Source organism: Microplitis demolitor, chromosome 8 (genome assembly GCF_026212275.2).
Source record: "Microplitis demolitor isolate Queensland-Clemson2020A chromosome 8, iyMicDemo2.1a, whole genome shotgun sequence".
Classification (NCBI taxonomy): domain Eukaryota; kingdom Metazoa; phylum Arthropoda; class Insecta; order Hymenoptera; family Braconidae; genus Microplitis; species Microplitis demolitor.
The window spans coordinates 14,582,550-14,606,464 of NC_068552.1; the positions used below are offsets into that span (position 1 = coordinate 14,582,550).

Consider the following 23,915-nt stretch of genomic DNA (forward strand, 5'->3'; position numbering starts at 1 on the left):
GTGGCCAAAGTTTTTTATTTTTTAAACTCATAAATAAGTAGAAAATTTATGTTTTGCATTATTTTTCCATGATTATCCAATATATGTGCACTGTAAAAAAAAACGGGGTAAGTCCAGGTGGTGTAGGTGTTTAAATTTTTGGTGTGAAAATAACACCGCCGACGGTGTAAATATTTTTTACCAGTGTTAAAATATTTTACTTTATTTTTTTTTTTAGCAAAATTTCCTCAAGATAGTATTCATTAAATTTTTATATTTTTAACTTTCCGCTGAGGAAATTGAAAATTTTCAAAAATTCGGGAAGTTATTGGTTTCGGTCTGAGTTTCGAAACTGAATTCCTATCAGATTTTGACATTTTAAAGTTCTAGGAAGCTATTCTGGCTAATTTCACGATGATGCCCGAATGTATGTATGTATGTATGTAAATATCTGTAACTTTCGAACGGATGAACCGATTTTGATCGTTAAGATGTCATTCAATGCGGCTTGTTAATATCTAGAAGCCGCGAAAACTTGAGCTTGATCGTTCAAGTGCGTTCAAAGATATTCCAAGAATAAAATTTTTTCAAAAATGTTTTTTTTAGATAACTTCTAATGTGCTCGATAGATAAATTCCAAAATCGAATTAGCTCATCCATCAAAATCGAGTTCTTTATTCAAGAGAAACCGCTAACGAAAGAATTAAAAAAAAATTTTTTTTTTAGTTTTTTGGAAATTTCTCATAATTGTCTTGATAAATCAATTTCAAAATTTAATCAGCTCTAGAACTCAATAAAAGGCGTCGATTGCCACCTCAACCGTCACAATCGGTGAATTTGTTCGAGAGATATATCGTTGAAGAAAAAAAAAGTTCAAAACATTTTGTTTTGAAAACAAAGGCATTCAAAAGTATTCTCGAGCTCGAAGAGTTAAAAAATGTATTAACAACAATTTTTTCGAGCCCAAGGAGCTCGAAAACAGCGGGAAGTTTTAGGGTTGGCCCGCAGGGTCAACTGATCGATTTTTTTTATGTGTAATACATTTTTTTTTTTTTTTTCTAATTTATATACGTGAAATTTTTTTTCTACTCCGATTTAACACCGGTATTTTAACACCATTCACACCGGTATTATTTCATTTTAATACCGCTTTTTTAACAGTGTAGTAAAGTATAATACTTTTAAAAAAGTAAAATAAATTTTCAACGTCCGAAATCGGTAAAGCTCTTTTACATATTCACTAAAAAGTGAAAAAACATTTTTCTTATTTTAGTTTCTTTTATAAAACTTAGAATCATTCTGAACATCAAACATGATTTTTTTCTTTTGCATTTCTTTATTAAAGTTAATACGCAGTATCCAATAATTTATTATTTCAATCTTATCATTAATTCAGAATATTCATAAAAGCATACTAAGTATCTTAAATTTTCTTTTGTTACTAAAAGCTTCACGTAAAATAAATTTATTCTTTAAAAAAAAAAATAATTCCCAATAAAAAAAATTCTGAGCAGACGTTTCAGCAAAATTAGAAAAATATGCAACTCACATAACTTTTTTTTTTAAAAAGCATAAAAACTTGAATTCTATTTAAACACAAATTAGCGTGCTTGCTTACAAAAATAATTATTTGAATACTTTCAAGAGTCTTTTGATATATACACAAAAATAATTTATCTCTCCATTGAATTCTCATAAAGGTTCATTAGATTCATAAACATAATTTATAGTTTAAATTCGCGCATATTCATATTCGCATGCAAAATTTTTCATATATTAAAATATATATACACTTTGGAGTGGTCTACTTAAAATGAGAAAAATTACTCGTAATATTACTAAGTCATACATAATGTCACAAAATAAAACTATTAAAAAAAAAGTGCATACATATTATATATACATATTTATATATATGTGTATAAAAACGTTTTTCAGAATGTATAAAAAAAGTTGGTCTTCAAAAATAAATGAAACGGCAAGAATAAAAAATAAAGCAGTTCAAGCAAAATGTTTTCAAATAAAAGTAATGTCATGAACAAAAAATCATCAAAATTGCAGCAGCTGAAAAATAAAAATAAAAATCAGAATCAAAAGCAAAAGCAGGAGCAAAAACAGCATAAGATACGATTAACTACGTGCTAAGAAACGATTGAAAAACCTATCCACGATAGGTTGCCTGCAGAGCGGTGGTAGCAGGGAGTTGCCGGAAATTGGCGACTCCGACAACGTTGCCAGTGGTAACAGCATTATGTGCTGTGTACTACAGGGTGCTGGTAGAGTATGTCCCTCAAGTATGAGGGACAAACGTCATGATGGTAGCACAGCCAGTGACCGAGGTGGTTGCAATACATCACTTACTACCAATGATTTACCACTAGAATCATTGTGGGCCGCTGGTCTAGATGAAGGAATGGGTTTTCCACAGCGATGTTACTACGCAAATCATCGGACAATTCCAATAACACCAACTACACCTTCAAAAAACACTGAACAGATTTGGCATGAGCGTAATACATCATACAGGTATTATTATTATTATTATTATTATTATTATTATTATTATTATTATTATTATTATTATTATTATTATTATTATTGTTGTTGTTGTTGTTATTATTATTATTATTATTATTATTATTATTATTATTATTATTATTATTATTATTATTATTATTATTATTATTATTATTATTATTATTATTATTATTATTATTATTACTATTATTATTACTATTACTATTATTATTATTATTATTATTACTATTACTATTATTATTATTATTATTATTATTATTATTATTATTATTATTATTATTATGTCATTAGTTATAATTATAATAATTACAATGACAACCAAGAGTTATAATAGATAAAACAGCTTTTAAATAAGCTTGGTTATCGTAATCTCTCAATAAGTAGAGTCTTCATATCATATTGAATAATCTATCAATATTTAATTAATCCATTCGATTATACGATAATTGAAGCCTATGATTACTGAAAGGTAATTTTATGAAAAAGAAAAAAAAACTATAAAATGATTGAGAGCTTTTCAATGTAAAAAATTTAATCGCATAATTTTATATTTTAATCTTCTGGGATCAGTTATTTATTAGTCAGAAAATTTAATGGACTAAAATCTACATTTAATTATTTATTTATTAGAGTTTTAAATTTATTCAGTTCTAAATCATTATGCAGTTGGGATAAAAAGATTGATTTATAGTTAATTTAATTAACGTTTAATAACATAAACAATTAGTAGGTTTAGTTATTCAAAGTTGAAACAATCCGCATTAAAGTATTAAAAGTGAGTAAGCTCTCAAAGTCCGATTGGATTGTAGGGAAACGGATTATACGTAAATAGGAATGAATGAGCTAATACATTGAACATCACTCTTTAATCAAACATTTCAAACTAAATAGTTAATCTAATTTTATTTTTATCTCCATAAAACTTTCAAGATTCATTTATTTCCATTTGTGCGTTGCCTTTTTAAATTTATCTCTCTTTGATACTTACTTGATTTTTTTTTTTTTATTTTACAATTCAAAGTAAATCGAAATTTTTTATTTTCTAATCAACTGTTTTTTAGACATGAAAAATGCTAATTTGAATTGCTATTACTATTATTATTTAAAAACCCATGAATAAACTCGATATTTGTATTTTATCGTGCACTGTAAAAAGTTTGCGGAGTGAATTTGGAGTGGATGACTTCATATTTATTCACTTCTCTTCGGAGTTAAATTCACTCCGAATGGAAGTTATCGCGGAGTAGATGATTTATTTTTTTATTTCATTCACTGATAGAAGTATTTATTTGATATTAATAAATGCATTTATTTGAAACAGTTTTTCAGCCTTATTTGGCTGAAATAAGCATTTATTTGCCTCAAATATAGATTAATTAATAGTTAATAAATCTTATATTTGAGTGAACATCACTGTGATTTTTGACTACAGCGCCACTTTTTGTTTACAAAACCTTTCAGCATACTGTCTAGTGTAACAAATTTGAAATATAATCAACTAAATATTGTTTTACAAATAAAAAAATGCTGAATATTTTTTAAATCAATTACTTTGCGTATTTTCTTTAAAAAAATAAACTTCAATGGAACTATAAATTGTTTGTCATAACCCTACTTAATTAGCTTCATGTGTCATTTCCTATTCAAATAAGCCATTTATTAACTATTAAGAAATTTTTATTTGATTCAGCTTTCAAATAGATCATTTATTAACTATTGATAAATCTTATTTGGTTCAAATAAATTCTTCTATCAGTGTTCCCTTGGACTGAAATTTAACTCCGAAGGGTAGTTTTGGAAAATATTAATTATAAAAAAATTACTAATATATAGTGAGCTTAGGTCTTTGATATTTCGACATTTATATTGAGTACGGAAATAATTACGAGCTTCCTTTACATATATTTACGTGAAATGATTTTTGAAAATTATAAGCAGCTGATAATAAAACTTTAGCAAATATAATTCCACTGAGTCATAAACTGTCGTATGACTTACATCAACCATACCATGAGATAACATTTCATATTGTACCGAAATATAAAATATTCCCATAAAAACTATTTCACTATAGCTATTCAACAATTTAATATTTTCACCATGTATTATATATATGAAATTATAATTTAGTGAGGTATTAAAACATTTTATAAATTAAAGACATAATATTTTAAGTTCAATTATTAATATTCGAATCAATTATTTATTTAAACAACTATGTTTCTAATTAACCTGTTTCTATTAAAAATAAATTTGCTTAAATATTAACATTCTAGACTGATTGAATGCGGATTGAAATAAAATCCGTATTCACATCCGATTGACAGAAACCAAAATTAGGATTTTATTTTTTTTTATTTTTGGTTAAAATTCCGTACTCGTTTTTTTTTTTTTTTTTTATGGGAATAAAAATAAATCGGTATACTTTACTCGCGATTAAATATTCAGATTACGAAATTTCTAAAATAGAGTACAATCTTGTTACAAGTAATTTTGAACACCCTTCTTACTCACGTAAATTACATCCATATATTAGATTTTTCCTATCAGTAAAAGTGGGACAAAGAAATTGCTTATACTCATAAAGTATTTTATATAATACCTAGATATATTAAATATACTAATATTATAAATAATGAATTGTAACAAAATATATAATAAAAATAAGTAAATAATGTTATTACCAATTTATCAGTCAAACTATAAATTATAAATTCGATAAATAATCACGTGACAATATACTTATATTATATATTTTGTTTAAATAAATCTTCTTATATTTTATAATAACGCACATGTGTTATAGATATAAAACAGTAATTTTTATAAAAATATATGAGTGTGAATGTAGCAGACATCAGACAAATTCAAAATTATAAATAGCGTAAATAATTTAAAAAATAATATTTTCAAAAAATGCATTTATTAATTTCAAAATTTTTTAAATGCCCATTTTTTTTAAATTTTATTTTAATTATTATTTACTCTATTTATTTATAATTTTAAATTTGTCTGGTGTCTGCTACATTGCCACTCATAAAAATATTTAAATAAAAACAGAATCATTCAGTACAACGTATTATAAATTACAGTAATTGAGTGTAAATACTTTCAAGGAACGCCCAAAAATAATTTAAATACTGAATATAATTATAGTAAAGTACTTTGCAGTTTTTTGCCCAACTCTATCTGAATATTAATGAAGTAAATAAAATTATCATAATAATATGAAGGGTTTATATTTATATTAATATTCAAAAAATACAATAAGATATTTTGAATATATCTAGAACTCCAACAATATCTACTGGAGCAGAGTCTTCAATAATTGATGAGATATGGACTTCAACGAATGAGCGAAAATACTTTCATACGTCAACAATGTCTTCAGAAATCGATTCGAATCTCAACATTCATGAAAACAATCGTTCACTTGAAATGAGAGACAAGGATTCATATATTAATGACGTGGAAAACAATAAAGACATTCAGAAACGTTCTTATTATCCATCAACACCAACGACATCAGGATTGGGATCGTCTATTGAAAAAACTCAATCCATTGAAACTCCGAGATCTCACGATCCGCCTAGTCATCTATGGTACAGTCGTGTAGATGACTTTTCAAATTACAACACTGTTAAATCATCACACGCAATAACACGACAGCCTCGACCTAATCCAGATTGGTTTAAAAATGACAATAAGTTTATTAGCCATCGTAAATTTTGTGGATTACAAAGAAACGACGACAATGAAATATGGTCATCGAAAATCGATAACACAAATAATATTTCCGGATATATGACACAACAAAATCGACAACATCGTTGTTATCATCAGGCACGTAAAAGTTTTTCTACTTCAATGATGACTGATCTTGCTGCTATGCTGAGTGATTCACAACAAAGTCTCGGAAGTACTTCCATACTGGTAAGTTTATATTATCTACATAAAACACTAATTATTCTACTCATTACTTCTGTGTCACTCATTATTTTAAATTATATTTAATGACTTCAATACTTTTATGTAAAATACATTAGTTAGATATTTTTTATTGTATTCATTTATATCATTTATTACTACTATTATTATTATTGTTTATTAATTTTATTCTTTATAATTACTGTTGATATATTTTATAAAAAAAATAAATTGAAAATTATTTGACCCTGATTTTATCATTTTTTTATTTATTTATGTCTACGATAAAATTTTTCCTCATCCTCATTTCGATAAATTTATCGTCCCAATGTTGCAATATATTTTTTAAAACGATTGACCTTTTTAAGGAAAATACAAAGAAAAAACTCGAAAATAATATCATAAATAACGATCTGCTAACATTCCAGAGATATACAAAAGCTCGATACTGAAAGTTTTTGTAACAACAAACGAATTTTAGCAAAAAAGTTTTTTATTGAACTTCCATGAAAGTTGAATATTATTTTTCGATAATCCGCTTATCTTACGATATTAAGTTTATGATTTTTATTATATATCTTTATACAATGTTTTATATTCAATATTAAAATAACTTGAATTTAAAAACTGCAAACAATTTTTTATTTTATATCGTGCACAACTACTGAATAAATTATTTCTCAATCATACATAGAAGAGGGTTGGAAATTTAAAGATACTACGGAAAAAATTCACTTTTTTTATGTTGATTAAGGTGAATTTTTTACTTTGTACTTAGGTTTTTTAAAAAAATAAAACAAATTTTCAAGTGTCAGAAATTTTTTTTACATTTTTGGACAAAAAATAGTCATCTAAAAAAAATTATAATACTTTTTTTTTTTAAATCAAATTTTACATGAATCATATATAAATGCATGTGAAAATAATTCATATATATATATATATATATATATATATATATATATATATATATATATATATGAATCGTCGTTTCCGACGAAAGTATTTTTTTCATATCTCATCAAGCAAAATACTGTTTTTTATAGTAAAACAAAAACTCCTGCCACGTTTGAGCTCTTAATTCCAATCCTAAGTACTTTCCATTGGATTTCCAAGATTCCCCATTTAAAATACACGTAAATTAAATTACTTTTTTTTTAACTTTCTAATACTCAGGTGCGTTTTATGATATCGACGCGGTTTTGGTCGCAAATTGTAGGACATTTGGCGTTCTTCAAAAGTGCCCAAAGTAACTTAGCTGTAATTCCAGCTGTTTCACTTGTGTCCGCTGCGCAAGTCATTTTTTCCATGAAATTGACCTTTATTGGCTTGCATAACGTAAACCAACAAAAGTACACTGAAAATGTTAATAGGAATTTTGTAGGAAATTTTATTCCCTTCAAAATAAATCATATAAGTCAAGTCGCTAAAATCCATAATTTCTGAGTTATAGTAATTTTAATAATTTGAAAAATATAATATTAAAAAAAAATGACAATTGATATTTTATTTTTTAAATTATTAAGCTCAAACTTGGCAGGAATTTTTGTTTTAGTATAAAAAACAATATTTTGCTTGATGAGCAACACACAATCTTTATATAAATTACGGATAACATTTATAGTTATTTAATTAAGTACTTAGCGAAATTGAAATTTTCTCCAGATGATATTCATTAAGTTTTTATATGTAATACATTTTTTTTTCTAATTTCTATACGTGTAATTGTTTTTTTTCACACCGATTTAACACCGCCGAATTACACCACCTATGCCGGTGTTATTTCATTTTAACACTGCATTTTTAACACCACTCTTGTTACTGTGTATTCAAAGATTTTTAGATGTCCCATTTTTCCCGCTCCCATCTCATAATTAATTATTTTTTACTTGATATAAAATAAACTAAATTTTAAAAAATGCTTTTTTTTTTTTTTTATAAAAAAAAGGAACTTGAAAAAAGTTTCACTGTATCAACACCGGGAGATAGTAGTCCAGTTTGCTATCCACCCTGCAGCCCACCTCCAGCTCCAGCGGCTTATCTATCAAGTGTCCGAGCATCATCCAGGAAATTAGACGGTGCAAGTGGACATCCTTCACCTGATCGTGACTCCGTCGGACGACTACTTCGGTAAAAAACATCTTCATTTTATTTCTTTTCTGTTTTTTATTTAAATCACTTTGGTTAGGTAAACAAATTGGCCTTTTTAAATTTAAATCTCCGGGTTTACTACGTGAATTTTATTTTCTTTTTATTTTCCCTTCATGAAATGACCGCTGAATGTATTCATGCATTTTTAAAATATCGAGATGCACTTATATATTTAAAAATCTACTTTGTCTTCTTCAAAATTACTTTCTAAATTTCACTCACATTAACATAATTTTTTTTTTTAATCAATAACTTCTTTACCAATATAAAAAAAAATTCTAAAAAGTATAATAAGTGAAAATGATTGCTTTCGCACAGCGATATTTGAATTCTCCTACAATAATTAATTATTAAAAAAGTAATAAGTATAAAATTAATTATGCGTAACGTCTATATTAAATTTCACTACAATGTGAAATATTAACCTGTGAACAATATTTAATTTTCAAGTACCACCAAAGAGTCTTTCAAGTTCAGCACACGCTTGGCTGCATAATAAAGCGAAAATAATAGACCCGTTGAAGAAACTCGCCTAGGTTCAAGAAACTTGAGACGCGTTTAATCGAAAATAAATTAACACTTTATTCATTTAAATAAAAAATTATAATTTGAATGAGTTAATAAATTCAATTATTTTATATCATTTATTAGATATTTGAAGAGCTTCTACAAAGAAGTAGCGACAAGAGATCCTCATCACTTGCCACCATGGACTTCATTTTTACCAGCTGGTACATTTTGCCCAGCACATTTTCAACCCCACTTACAGCTTATCTACAACAACGACCAAGAGCATCGTTTAGAGAGAATAAAAATCGATCAAATCTTCACATCAATACGAGTACGTGAACTGATACATTTAACTTATAATTATTATAATTGTTGTTAATTTTACAAATTACCATAATTAAATAGACGATTAACTATATTAAATATGAAATCACTCGGGGATTAAGCGTGCTTCATTAATTATTCTGTACAATGCATAAACATCAATACACTTTCAGCCTTTAAATCAGTAAATAATTTGATATTTGCTTTTAATTAATTACGATCATAGATAGAAACCCCCAGGTTTTCAAAACTAGATATTTATATATTTCAATTTAATTAATGTTTATAATAGATATGTTTTACATCAATATTTATATTCTATGATAATAAATATCAACATTTCTAACCGAATATATACCAATATGTAATATTCAAATTTTTATTAAGAATTTTAATTATGTGATAATAAGTTAAATATTTATTTATATTTATCGTATACTTATATAAAAAAAAAAAAGTATTTTTTTTTAAATTGAAAAATTATTGAATTTGCAGAACAGCCTCAAAACTTTTTACTCTTCTCGAACTCAAAAAAAAAATTATGACATCTATGCACAGAAAAAAATAATTTCTTGGCGGAAGAAATACTTTTTTTCTTTGTAGGAAACTCAATTTTCGAGTATTGAATTTGAACTAATTATTTTGAAAATTTCCGGTTTTCATATCGGGACATTAAAGAATAAAAAATATTTAAATTATTAATTAATTGATAGTTAATTAATCAAAGGAATTACTTTGGTGTTTATAGTTGAGTGACGGAATTTTGTTGGAAGGACCTAGACGAGTCGCAATAGAAGGTGGACCAGGAAGTGGTCGAACAAGTTTATGTTTGAAATTACTTCACCAATGGGCAAATCAGGGCGATGGACCAGCTCTTGCATTCATGATACCATTACGTGAATTACGTGGGAATTCAATAATAAATTACTTAACACGTGAATTTCTGCCTAAAAGTGCAGCTCTAGGTGATGCAATAGCACAAGTGTGGCGAACACTTCATTTGTTAGAAGACCGTGTGCTTTTTATTCTTGACGGGTACGATGAATGTTCAGGTGCAAAGGCATCATTAGCAGACGCGGCAGACCTTTTAGAAGCACGTCTTTTTCCCGATGCAAGAATACTCGTTACCTGTACACCAAACAATTCATCAAGCTTGTCAAGTATGGTACAACGCCGAATTCTCCTGACTGGTCTTGAGTGGTCCCACGTTGAAAAACTATGCGTTGCATATTTTATTCATAATAATTTGTCAGAACATGCATGTGATTTTTTAGAAAATTTAAATGTACAGTCGCAGTCTGCAAAAGAGTTTATACAGTATCCATTAGGTTGGATTATGTTATGTTCGCTTTATCGTGATTCTGGTAAATTGCCGAGCGAATCAAATACATTGATACAAGAAGCTATTAAAGGTGTTGTTAAAAAAAGTTTAGAGCACCCATTGACTCCTGACGAAGAGATACCTATTTATTATAAAAAGAAACTCGAAGACTTTGGTAAACTTTCTTTGTCAAGTTTGAGAAAAGGTAAATGCTGTTACACCGAAACAGAGTTAAGAACTCGTGGTGGCGGAATCGATATCACAAGACTTGGGTTTCTGACACGAGGTTTTACTTTCGGACATCGTCGGAAAACAGAAATTTATACGCCAATACATCTAGCGGTGATCCAATACTTTGCAGCATGTTACCTTGCATCAGTATCACAATTCACAAACATATTGCGCAATGAGTTAGATGGATTACCCACCGAAATAATAAGCCATTTAGCAGCATTACTGGGTCCCCGAACTCATTTAATTCTTAACCAACTATGCCCATTGGAAATTCCACCAAGAATGATATTCTCGTTACTTAAAGCCGCAGGAACATCTGACAATAATATTCTGTCAGTTTGTCGATTATTTGGAGCAGCATCGGGTTTCGGACCGACTCCTAATGAGAAGCCTCCAGTTCCATTAGTCCAAATATCACCACTCGAGTTGGAAGGATGGGCTAAAATACTTTCCAGCTCAGCTTGTACACTTGAAGCTCTTGAAGTTGTCTTTCAAGTTGAACGTGGATCTGATCCAACTTATCTAAATAATTTCTTCAATGCACTTTCTAACAACGAAAGCGTTAAACTTGTTAGAATAACTTCACTGTTGGGACAAGAATTTTCAACTGACGAAACACAAAGGCTCGCTGAATATCTCAAGAGTGTACTTAGTAAAAAGAAACTTAACGATTTTGAACTAGTTATTACGTGCTTAGAAGAATCCTCAAATGACAGGTATTATTATTATTATTATTATTATTATTATTATTATTATTATTATTATTATTATTATTATTGTTATTATTATTATTATTATTATTATTATTATTATTATTATTATTATTATTATTATTATTATTATTATTATTATTATTATTATTATTATTATTATTATTATTATTATTATTATTATTATTATTATTATTATTATTATTATTATTATTATTATTATTATTATTATTATTATTATTATTATTATTATTATTATTATTATTATTATTATTTAATCTCTTAACAAAGTTACTATATAAAAGTAATGATATCATCAAATTTATTAAGTATATTCTCATTAAACCGATAACAAAAAATTATTCATTATTTGTAGAGAGTCATCAAAAATTATGAAAAAATCTCTGATTAAAAAATCTACGTAATTTTAAATGATTTGAAATATTTAAACTATTTCATATTGTATCATATCAAAAATAATTCGAAAGTTCAAAACATTTCAAATAATTTTAAATCACCCGAAGTACCAGAATTTGTGATATTATTTTCTCATTCAATTTAATTTAAAATGATTAGAGAATTCAAATCATTACAAATGAAATTAAGAAATCCAATTTTTTTTTCATTAGTTTAGGTAATAAAAAAAATTTTTATAATTTCAAGTAATTAGAAAAGTTGACTAGAATTTACCAGAATCGATCAATTAATTTTTAAGCCACCGTAAAAATTTTTTGAAAAAGTAATTTATGAAGAGTTACGATAACTTTTATATTTATTATTATTATTTAGTTAAAATTTATGATATTCCTGTAAAAAAATAAATCAAAATATCCCGTTAATAAATTTACGAAAACTAATTTTTTTACCGGTTCAATAAAAAAATCGCGTTAATAAAATTTTTGAGTAAAATTTAATTAAACGAAATAATTTCTAGAACGAGCAATAGTGTAGTGCAATATACTTTTGCAGTACGAAAAAAAAGCCACTAAAATATTGTCTAGATCCGTGAAAATATATAGAAAAATAAAAAATAAAAAAAGTACAATAGCGCAATAATTCTTAAGAAAAAATTAAATAAGTAATAAATTGAAAGTAAAAGCCAAGCCACAAAATTTTCTACCAACATTCTTTACACGTTCTTAAAATAACTTAACAAACTAAAATTACCAAGGATCGAGGATGAAAATTTACGTTGCTATTTGTTAAATTAAAGAAAAGACTTATAATGATTGTGAAGATATATACGTAAAAAAAAAAAATTAATTCCGAGTAAACTTAAGAAAAATATAAAATAAATAAAATACAATAAAAGTTAAGAGGAATACACACATTTACTAAAGTAATAGAAAATATAAAATCTTTATTTGTCCAGCTTTTCTGGGATTGCTACCGCACTATTGAGATAAGATAAAAAATATAAAAAATAAAATTCACAAAGATAAATATCATTTATTAAAGAATGAAAAAATATTTAATAAACGAATGATAAAATTTTAAACCTTTCAGAAATATTAAGAAATAGTTTCATTTGTCTCGAGCAGAAAATGCATTAAATTGAATTACTTGTCACTTGAAAAAAAAAATAAAAAAAGAAAGAATGCATTGAATCATTTGTTACAGACTGGAGTGTGTAGTGTGTGCTCTCTGTCAAGGTTTAAGAAATGCATCTCCTCACCTATCACGAGTGGTACTCGATATGAATCTGTCCAGCGAGCAAGTCAGTAGGGTTTGCAAGACTCTCCGCGATTGTGCTCAAGTACAGGCACTACACTTGCCCCATTTGAGCTGTGGTAGTGATGGTTTGGCATCTGTTGCAAACCTTCTCAAAGAAAGACCTTTGTTTGCACTCAATCTTGCCGGAAGCTGGGGAACTAAGAGTGAAGATCCATCAAGCTCTGGGATTAGTATGGGTAAATTCAATTTCCTATGATATTCGCTTGCCAACTAAATTTGTAGCTTACTATAAAAATCTTTACTTATATCTTATATCTATTCACCATTCATCCATCCAGATAACTGACAAAAAAAAATACTCATCCAATTTAACTTAAACATTTTCCGCAAACTCTAAATCCTTTAAGCTCAAATACTTTTGCATTAAATATATATTTATATACATTACAATCACTATCATTTTTATTTTTTTAAATTCATTTATTCAACTTTTGACTCGAGTCCATTAACTTTAAACCCTAAAATAATTTATTTTTATAAATCACTAAAGTCTTGTAATTCCGGAAATCAAAAACGTAAATCCTTCATTTTGTTAAAAACATTATTGTAAAATAATACTGGAAATAAAATAAACTCATTTCCTACGATTTCTACGCGTCGAAAAGTAACTTGATAATTATAAAAATTAATTAAAAAATATCAAATGTATATTAAAATTTATTTTCTAATAATCCGAAGTGACTTAAAAAAATATTTTATCGCGATGAAATTTATGGATGCCCTTTAGAAGAAATTTTCGTTTGCTTTAAGAAAAAAAAATCGGGTAAAATGGGTCAGCCTCAAAAAATTTTGTAAAAACTATTCTTGGATACCTTAAACTGTAAAAAAGCAATTGTAAGAGTTATAAATCACATTTAAAAAATAAAAATTCTTTCGCTGAATTTTTTTGAAACCCCATTTTACCCGCAGTATTCCATTTTGCCCGACTCTCCCCTATACTGAGAGATAAATAGTTAGCAAATGTATAGTATTAAACATTAATTGTATAGATAATTAGTATAAATAAAATACAGGGTCTGGGTCAGGCTCTGGAAGCAGCGGTTGCGCATCAAACACACTCGGAACATTATCCGTTAATCGGTGCTACTCTTCTCTTCCACGTGGTACCCTCGCAGCTTACGGGAGTTTGACTAGACCAGCAACGTTACCACGTCTGCCATTAGGTATTGGCCTCAATCCTAGTCCAACAACTGCTAATGGCACACTTCCACAAAATGATAATGACAAAGACAGCAGTTCTGGTAATAGCAAGAGAAATAGTGACAGCGTACTCTGTCATCGTCTCCCTGTGATGCATCCGCTTCCTACATGTGACGTTGCCTGCCATCAAGGAACTGGTTTCCATGAAATTTTCAGTACCATACGGTAATTATTCTACACCATACTAATTAAATATACATAAATACAGAACGTTGTTTTAATCTATATATTATTAAAAGAATAAGGGAAATTATGTTCCAGCCATATCTCTATGATAGAATTAGTTAATGTTATTAAGTTTGGTATTGTTAAAAAGGTCTTAACTTGAATTTTTAACTTTTTATGGTTCCTACTTTGTTTTATTGCGAAGGTAAAAGCCTCTATACCTGCTCAGTACCATTAGTCGCTCACTTTAACTGTTTAATGCGTTTATCATAATTTTTATTAAAAAAAAATTTTAACTAAAAAAATTATCATTGATAAATAATTAGTTTTGAATCAAAATATTTTAAAATATAATGTATCAAATTATTTTATAATAGATTATAAATTTAAGTGACTGTTTTAAAAATCGCGCTCAGCCAGGCAATTTTTACTTTGGCTTTCGTTCGTTAGATTAAATTTAAGTTGCGTCAAATTTTTTAAGAATTGTTATAACTATATCTTATTAAATATATTTTTAAAATTCATGAAATTTCATATTATGAAAGAAGGAAGTAATATAATTTATAAATTATTTTCCAAATCAATAAACTTATCATAGTTTAATTGATATTGTCTTTGAGCGACTATAGGGCCATGTGTTGGTCGAGTAATAGTACATCACAACTTTTAGTGAGCAGCTATGGGTACACTCAAGACCTTATTTAAAAAATTAATAATAATTAATTATCGACATTATTTTTCAAACTAAAATTTTGTTCTAATACTTAAAACTTAAAAAAATAACTATAAAAAAAAAATATAATTTTTCATTTATAGTTTTTATCATAAAACAAAAGTCATTAATATTTTCCGACTGACACTCGATTTTTGAAAAAGTTTAACCCGAAAAATTCAAAATAATGCTCAATTAAATTTTCAAAAGCGATTTTGGAATGTTTAAAAAACATTAACAAAATAAAATTTTGGGGTTACTTCGTTTTGCTCCCCCTCCCCTTCCTTAGATTTATGTCAATAATCGCTCTTTCAAAATTACTCTCAAAATAATATTTATAATCGACCGAAAATTTAATTAATTATGATAATACTGCGGTGTAATTTGTCAGTATAAATTTACATTGCGTATTAATTAATACTGATAGTGTCCTAGTTACTGGTCTTTGTACACTATAGAATATGTATATAATTAATTATTTAATTTAAAATTCATTTAAAAGAAAATATAATTAATTTTAAAAAAATTCCTTTATACATTTCATGAATTTTAATAAATTCATAATAAACTTTTTAAATATTCTCATTATAAAAACTTTTTATAAATTTAATTAACAAAAAAGTAAACTACTAAAAGCTAATTACAAATGTATTTGACGGTAAGCAATAAAATAAAATTTAAACGTATAAATATGAATAAGCATATAAAGCCTTTTAATAAAGAAATGAATTAAAAAAAAAAACAACTTCACCAACATGGTTCGATGAAACTCACCCTCATAATAAATGCACATATCTAAAGAGAGAAAATTTAAATTTACGTTTTTGTTTGCACAACGAACCGGGTCAGCTTGTGTAATGAGATTGCCAAATGTTACTCCGGTAAAATTGATTTGTAAAATTAAAAAAAAAATATTAAAAAAATTAACTGAGCAAATAGAAACTCGAGAAATAAAAGCTGGGTTATACATATGTGGGCATTTCATTAATTATTTTAATTGATCAATCAAAAGACGTTAGTTGTTAAATGATAGTCGGAATTTTTTTCAGAACAAAAAAAAATTTAATAACTCGCTTGCAAATTTTGCTATGAAAATTTAATAAAATAAAAAAATTGATTTTATTTAAAAAAGAATACACGTAAAAGGGTAAAAAATAGTGAATGTATAAAATTTGCTCGTGAAATATGATCGCAAATAATTTTTACACCGAGTAAATTGATCGTCTATCTAAAGGAAATTCGATATATAAAAAAAAAATGTTATATATTTTATTACAGCACCCGCAGTTTATACAGTAATTTAACCACGATCAATATCTTATAACAATTGTTGCAGAGAACAAAACTGCAAATTAAGATCTTTGAATGTCTCAAAATGTCTGCAAGGAAGTCTGGATGCAAGTTGTCTAGGAGAAACAATCAGACGAGCACGAAATTTAGATGCTGTAAGAGCAGCCGGTGCCTCAAGGCCAATAGATATTATGCCTCTTGTTCTTGCACTTACTGAAGCTCCATGTCTCCAACTTCTTGATCTAGCCAGTCCTCGTCTCGCAATTGATGATCATCCCTCGAGACTTCTATGCCATGCACTCGCGAGAAATGAAACTCTCCGTCTTCTGAGTCTTGAAGGATGGACATTTAGAATAGAGGTAACGAACTTAGTTATTTTTTTTTTTACAAACTATTATTTAAATTAAACATTTCATTATTTTCCACTTTTTTTAATTCTCAAAGTGAGATCATCCTACCCCTCTAATAAATCATTCAAAATTTAATTTTTAGGGTCTTTTTCAAGATACCTTATCAGTATATCACTTTCTCAATAAATACCAAAGTAATTTCTCATACTGAGTATATTACGTCTCACTTTATAATCAAAAAAATATATCAGTAAATCGGCAATGCCTAAGCCGATTGTAATGGAAACTTAAATAATAGTTTAATAAGACACTTTGGAACTCGGTGACCATTTGATTCGAACCACAAATTCTCAACAACCCATCTCTATAACAATGAACGACTAAAGTTTAAGCGCATTTGCACTCGACAGGTATATGTATATATATTTATGTATATATATATATATATATTCTCAGCGACATTTCATTGCATCCCATTATTCGAAAACTGTTAAACTTTCTCATACCCTGGAACCCTGCACCTTCACCTACACCTACATCTACACCAAACGTGAATATCGAAACGTGCCACGGAAGCAAAGTCTCCAATTACCAAGTACCATCTCTAGAGCTTATACTAGTTTCAGGTTCAGTCCCTTGTGAATCTTTGTGAAAACGAACCAGTGCATGGTATTTGTATTGTTCATCTCAAAATATCTCTGTAAAGTTCATGTTCTTATATATATATATACCGGCTGTACATATATCTATACATCTATGCACCAAGATTCAACTTTTTAATCACAAGTCACTCTTACATTTTACACTACTAGTCAGTAGTATTTTCTCTTCAACGAAATACTTATGACTACATATCTGTCGGTAATTCAGCAGACGAATTTTTCATTTTTTATATATAATATATCTATTGAATAAATTTAACTTTTTTAATCAAATTAACATGTTGCGATTATTTAATATTTAAATTTTCAAAATCAATTTAAATTCACTCTTACATTCACCAGTTAAATTTGAAGTATCTATTGAAGTAAATTAAATTAGCTCACTAATTTAAATAAATTAAATCTTGTAATTGAAAATGATCAAAGGAAATCATTTAAATGAATTCATATATTAGATAAAATAATTAATACATTTTAATTTCATTACAACCCCTTTGTGTTAAACTAATTAAATTTTACCATGAAAATTTTGATTCATTCCAATAAATTAATTAAGTAAAATTTATGTATATGAATAATTTAAATTAATTTAAAAAAAAAAAAAAATTCGCACAAACGTGCCTGAAATAATTATTGATGAAATATTTCGTAATTAATTGACAAACCTGTCAAATAAATTTCACTTTAACGAAAAGATTTTTATTTATTTTAAATAATTAGAATATCGCGGCACTAATTCCAAAAGAACTTTTACTTTTATACGCCCTTTTGGCTTTAGGGAACTCTTTAAAACCAAAAGGGCGTATAATTTTTTTTTCGTTGCTAATCATATTATAGACTTATTCTAAAACCGAAATATTTTTTTAAAATTTTTAACTGTAAAATAAGTGTACAAGACAATTGGCAATGAAAAAACGTCCATTCGACAGCCAAAATGGAAATAGATTTCTCATTGTTTGATTATTTCAACCTTTCAAATGAACAGACCGAAAAATCTTGATAATGTACGATAAAAAATACATTATAGAGAATAATATTATTAAAATATGTCAAATAGCTATATTATTATTATCATAATTAATATTGCATGACTCATGCGAAGCATTAGAGAGCGCTTTACTATTATTTTTATTATTGGTATATCATATTATATATACTCTCAATAAAACAAAACTGGATATAACTTGAATTAAAGTGTTTTAATTTTAAAAGTGTTTCACAGCAATAATATGGATTTGAACAGTTTCATGAATTCACTAAAAAGTATGAGAACTACATGGAAAAAATAAACTTTAAAAATTAGTGTTTGAAATTATAACCCGGAACCCGGGTGTCAATATGGGGAATTTTAACATTCCAAATAATAAATTTTATAATACGTGTCCCCAATTTTCTCAGTATCAGTTACGATTTTTAAACTTCAAATAGTAATTTTTCTTGCACAGACAAAAAATTTTCATACTTATCCTATAATTAAAACGTAAATGATTATAGAATGAATATTAAAATTTAATGTCTAGGCAAGAAAAATTATTATTTGAATTTTAAAAATCGTAAGTGATACACGGAGAAAAAATTATAGTAACTGTTCCTAGTACGTTTATGAAATATCATCCCATACCGTTATGGTAATAATTACTTGGGATTATGGGATATAGACCCATACTTTCTGGGAAGGTTTCCATAAATATGGTAACAATTTCTATCATTATGGTAACAGTTCCCATATCGCATGTGAAAGAATCATGGTAATGATTACCATACTCATAAGAATAGTTCCCATAAGCAAATAGGAACCAATCCTATAACCACATTGTAACGGTTCCTAAGCGTATATGGTAATGGTTACCATAATATTATGGGAATGGTTACCATAATATTATGGTAATGGTTACTATAATATTATGGGAATAGTTACCATAATATTATGGGAATGGTTACCATAATATTTAGAAATTATAATAATTTTTTTTTTGTAATAAGCGTTTTTGTTTGTATATTTAATCTTTTTGTGAAACTATATTACAATAAAATATTGTTTTTGGTCAGATAAAAATTAATTTGTAAATAATAATAATAATAAATAACTTCATAATAATTTACACTGCAAAATTCTATAGAAAAAAAAAATTATTATAATTTCTAAATATTATGGTAACCATTATCATAATATTATGGTAACCATTCCCATAATATTATGGTAACGATTACCATAATATTATAGTAACCATAACCATTGGTACATAGTAACGATTACCATAATTCCATAGGAACTATTCCGATACCGTATGGGAATTATACCCATAATTATAGGAATGGTTATCACAATATATATGGGTGCCGTTCCTATAATCAACATTTCAAAAAAACCGGTTACCATGCAGTATGGGAACCATTCCCATAATATATTGTAACTGTTACTATAATTTTCTCTCCGCGTACTTAGAAAATTGACGACGCGCATTATAAAATTTATTATTTGGAATTATAGTTCATTTTTTTTCGTGTAATAGCTGAATTTCAAAAATTTCAATGAATAAATGATAAAATGATAAAATTTTTGAAAAGTTGCGTCACGAGAACCAATACAATAATTAGATTTCCATCAAATCTACTAAAAAAATTATACGCCCATTCGGAATTAGTAACGCGATATATTTAATTTTTTGATATTTGCCTAAAATAATTCCGGGTTATAAAATTTTTTTATTCAATTTATTTAAATAGAATTTTTTTCTTTTCATTTTTTTAAAATTCTATACTTCTTTTTTTTTAGTACATCTAGGTTAATTGGATTTATCTATAGAATTATTATACATACGTGTGTCTTTTTATAAGTGTTACATGTGTAAAGAAAGTTAAAGAAAAAATACCAAGCATAATAAAACTTAATAAGTATTTATTATTATTTTTATTTTCATCGGCCCGTTAATTTTCATTTCATTATAATACAAAAAAAAATCTTATTATCTTAAACTATTAAAGTCCTTCAATATTTTATTATAATCATTATTATGATTATGACTATTGAACGTTAGTGTAAATTGACGTAAAAGTTAATTGTCATTTAAAAAGTCAAAGGTTTAATTTGAAATAAACAACATTATGTCTAAAGCTAACTGACAGCAATCATTAAACTTACTGTAATTCAAAAGTATTCGGGTTTTTACAAAAATTAAAAAAAAGTAAAAAGGTTGTTGAATGAGTAATGAATACATTGAGACTGTTATATATGTTATCACTCGGTTTTGTCGTATATTAAAGTCTACTAGAGATAATCCAACGGTTATTACACGAGGACCCATAAACTCTAGTTTATTTAAATACATACAAACACTTTATTACCTAGCTTACGTATACGTTATAATTACTTCATAAATCACCTTATAATATACTGTCTCCACAAAATTTAGATTATCTACGATCCGCCTTGATAAATTAAAAGACAATTTTTCTTTTAAATATATATATAATTATCATTATTTAAAAAAAAAAAAATGTAACAGCGAAGTTAATTTAAAATATATGACTAGCTGATTAAGTATATACTTAAAATATTAATCTTAATAGTATTTCAATAAAAGAAAAGTAAATATAATAAAATATTGATTTTCGAATAAACCAAATCAACGATTTCATTGATAAGTCAAACGGAAATAATTTCAAATCCGTCTTCTATTAAAGTTAATCTCTTTACTTCCTTGGCTTACTATTAAATCGTATTTCAATATATACTTTTTTTTATTTCATTTTATTTTTTTAGTTAAATATATATTTTTTATAACGGATTTAATACTAGACGTTTTATGTTTACTCAAAGCCGCTTTGATTTATATATATATATATATATATATATATATATATATATATATATATATATATATTTAGAAATAATTCGATTATTAGTGGTTTTATAAAAAAATTGATTTATCATACATTTAACGACTATTTGAAGTAATTATTAATTCATACCAATGCTAGAAAAAATAAAAAATTATTTACACTGTAAAAAATTGGGAGTGAATTTGGAGTGATTACGGATTTTATTTAAATCCAAATTCACTTCGTTCCGAAGTTCCAGGATTCGGAGTCTGGATTTTATTTAAATCCACTTCTACTCCGATTTGAACTTTTAATATTAAAATAAACTTTTTTTTGGAGTGAATTTTACTCTGAGGAGATCAAATAAGTAAACAGTCATCCGCTCCGCATTCACTCCGGATTTAATCCGAGTTTACTCCGCAATTTTTCACAATGTATTTAATTACAGAAAAAAAAATAAGATTTAAGTATATAGAAACTATTAGAAGCATTAATGATTGATATGCTACGAGTTACGAAGTTGTCTATATTTAAGAAAAAACATTATTTTCAACTTTCGTAATCTTTAAAATGCCCAATTGATAAGATCTAAAAAAGTTTTTTTTAAATATCTTCATAAATACACATTCTATAAAAAACATGAAAATTACCTTTTTTGTCAAGAATTTAATTTCCTACAAAATTGTTCCTATGATTTTTCCTTTAATCTGCATATTTCATGAGATATTTAAAAAAATTTGATCGCCCTGTGGCACGTGTTCTTTTTACTTAAAAAGTAAAACCCAAATTCCCACGTATTTTTTCACTAAAAAGAAGCTTTTAATAGGGCGTCTGATAATTTAATTTTTAATGACCACCCTAATACTTATACTACTAAAATTTAGTCAATATAGATATACAAATACACGAGAGATCGGGTACTAGTTCCCTGATCAAGTACTGGGTCTCTTACCTTATTACTTTTTTTTTTAAATTTAAAATTATTAATACTTAATGAAGTGTTAATTAAAAAAAAAAAGTAATTGTATTTCTTTTAACGATAAAATAGTTCAGGTTGTTAACTTAAATTAAAGAGGTATCCAAACATTAACAAAATAATATAATAAATATTTAATGAATAAATTACAGGAATCTGACAGTCTAGCAGTATTTGCTGAGCTATTGATGTGCACGAGTGTACGTGAATTAAATTTGTGCAATGCCCGTCTGCATCTAGCCGTCCACGAAGGTCCACTTTCAAGATTAGGTCGTAGAGACGACGTCGGAGCGGAACTGTTGAGAGCCGCACCACCCCCGACATGCCCTACGATAGTTTTCCTTCGTCTAGCCGGCTTTCAAGTGAGTATATATTTATATGTATCTATATGTATATATGTATATATACGTATATATCGTATGATATCGAGTGAGCAGCATCAGACTCTGACAAATAGCTTTCTCATACAAAGAGAACGAGCTTGAAGCTTATTCTACCCCGAGGAACATCGGTCAAAGCTTCTATTCGCACTTTATTGATTGCTCATATACGGTTTGACATTTTTCAATTTAAAATCTAAATCAGAAGATATAAAGGATATGATAATAAATTGCTTATTGACATTTAAAGATTACGCTGCCTACTTCATCCGCTTCATCAGCAGATATCAAACTATTTTTAAATAAATTATTTATCATTATCAGATTTTTTTTTTATCAACTACCATGTAATATGTAATTTTTTTTTTATTTATTTTATAATTATTCTAAGCAATTAAAATCAAGCGAAGGTGCATAGAAATTATTTTTAAATAGAATTTTTATTCCTGTACAGTGAACTAAATATATAAAAAAAAAAAAACACTGAAAAAAAAATAATTTAGATTTACGGAAATCGATTTTTTTATTATTTAGATATATTAAAATCTGTGGAGATTTGGTCAGATTTAAACTAAAAAGAAGCAAACTATCGAAATGTAAAAATCAATCATTTTTGTTTTAAAAGAAATTTCAGGTCTTAAGAATTCAAAAAAATTTAGATCTTGTTTAGATGAAACACCATCGAACTTTATTCTCACACTCAAAAAAATAAACAGGACTATTTTTGTTGCCCTCGTAGAGTAAATGAGAATTTTAAAACAATTTCCTCGGAGAAGAATTAGAATTTTTGAAATTAAAAAATTTTTCGCCCTCTGTTAAGGTTTTAAAAAACGCTAAAGACTGTATTTTAAATTTCCAGTGTTTGTCCGTAAATTGAATTGAATTGAAAATTGTTTAACAGTAGCCCTTAAATTTGAATTATTATTTACC

At 26.7% G+C, this 23,915-nt stretch overlaps 1 protein-coding gene across 1 annotated transcript in view; it reads left to right on the forward strand.

The window, feature by feature from the left end:
• LOC103573202 (uncharacterized) overlaps positions 1-23,915 on the forward strand; it is a 44,295-nt gene that overhangs the window by 19,296 nt on the left and 1,084 nt on the right. Inside the window, exons 3-9 of the mRNA XM_014443900.2 lie at positions 8,393-8,574; positions 9,247-9,436; positions 10,178-11,700; positions 13,315-13,604; positions 14,442-14,793; positions 16,842-17,154; positions 22,758-22,967. Of these exons, the coding sequence (XP_014299386.1) occupies positions 8,393-8,574; positions 9,247-9,436; positions 10,178-11,700; positions 13,315-13,604; positions 14,442-14,793; positions 16,842-17,154; positions 22,758-22,967 (3,060 nt within the window). The remainder of the gene's footprint in view (positions 1-8,392; positions 8,575-9,246; positions 9,437-10,177; positions 11,701-13,314; positions 13,605-14,441; positions 14,794-16,841; positions 17,155-22,757; positions 22,968-23,915) is intronic.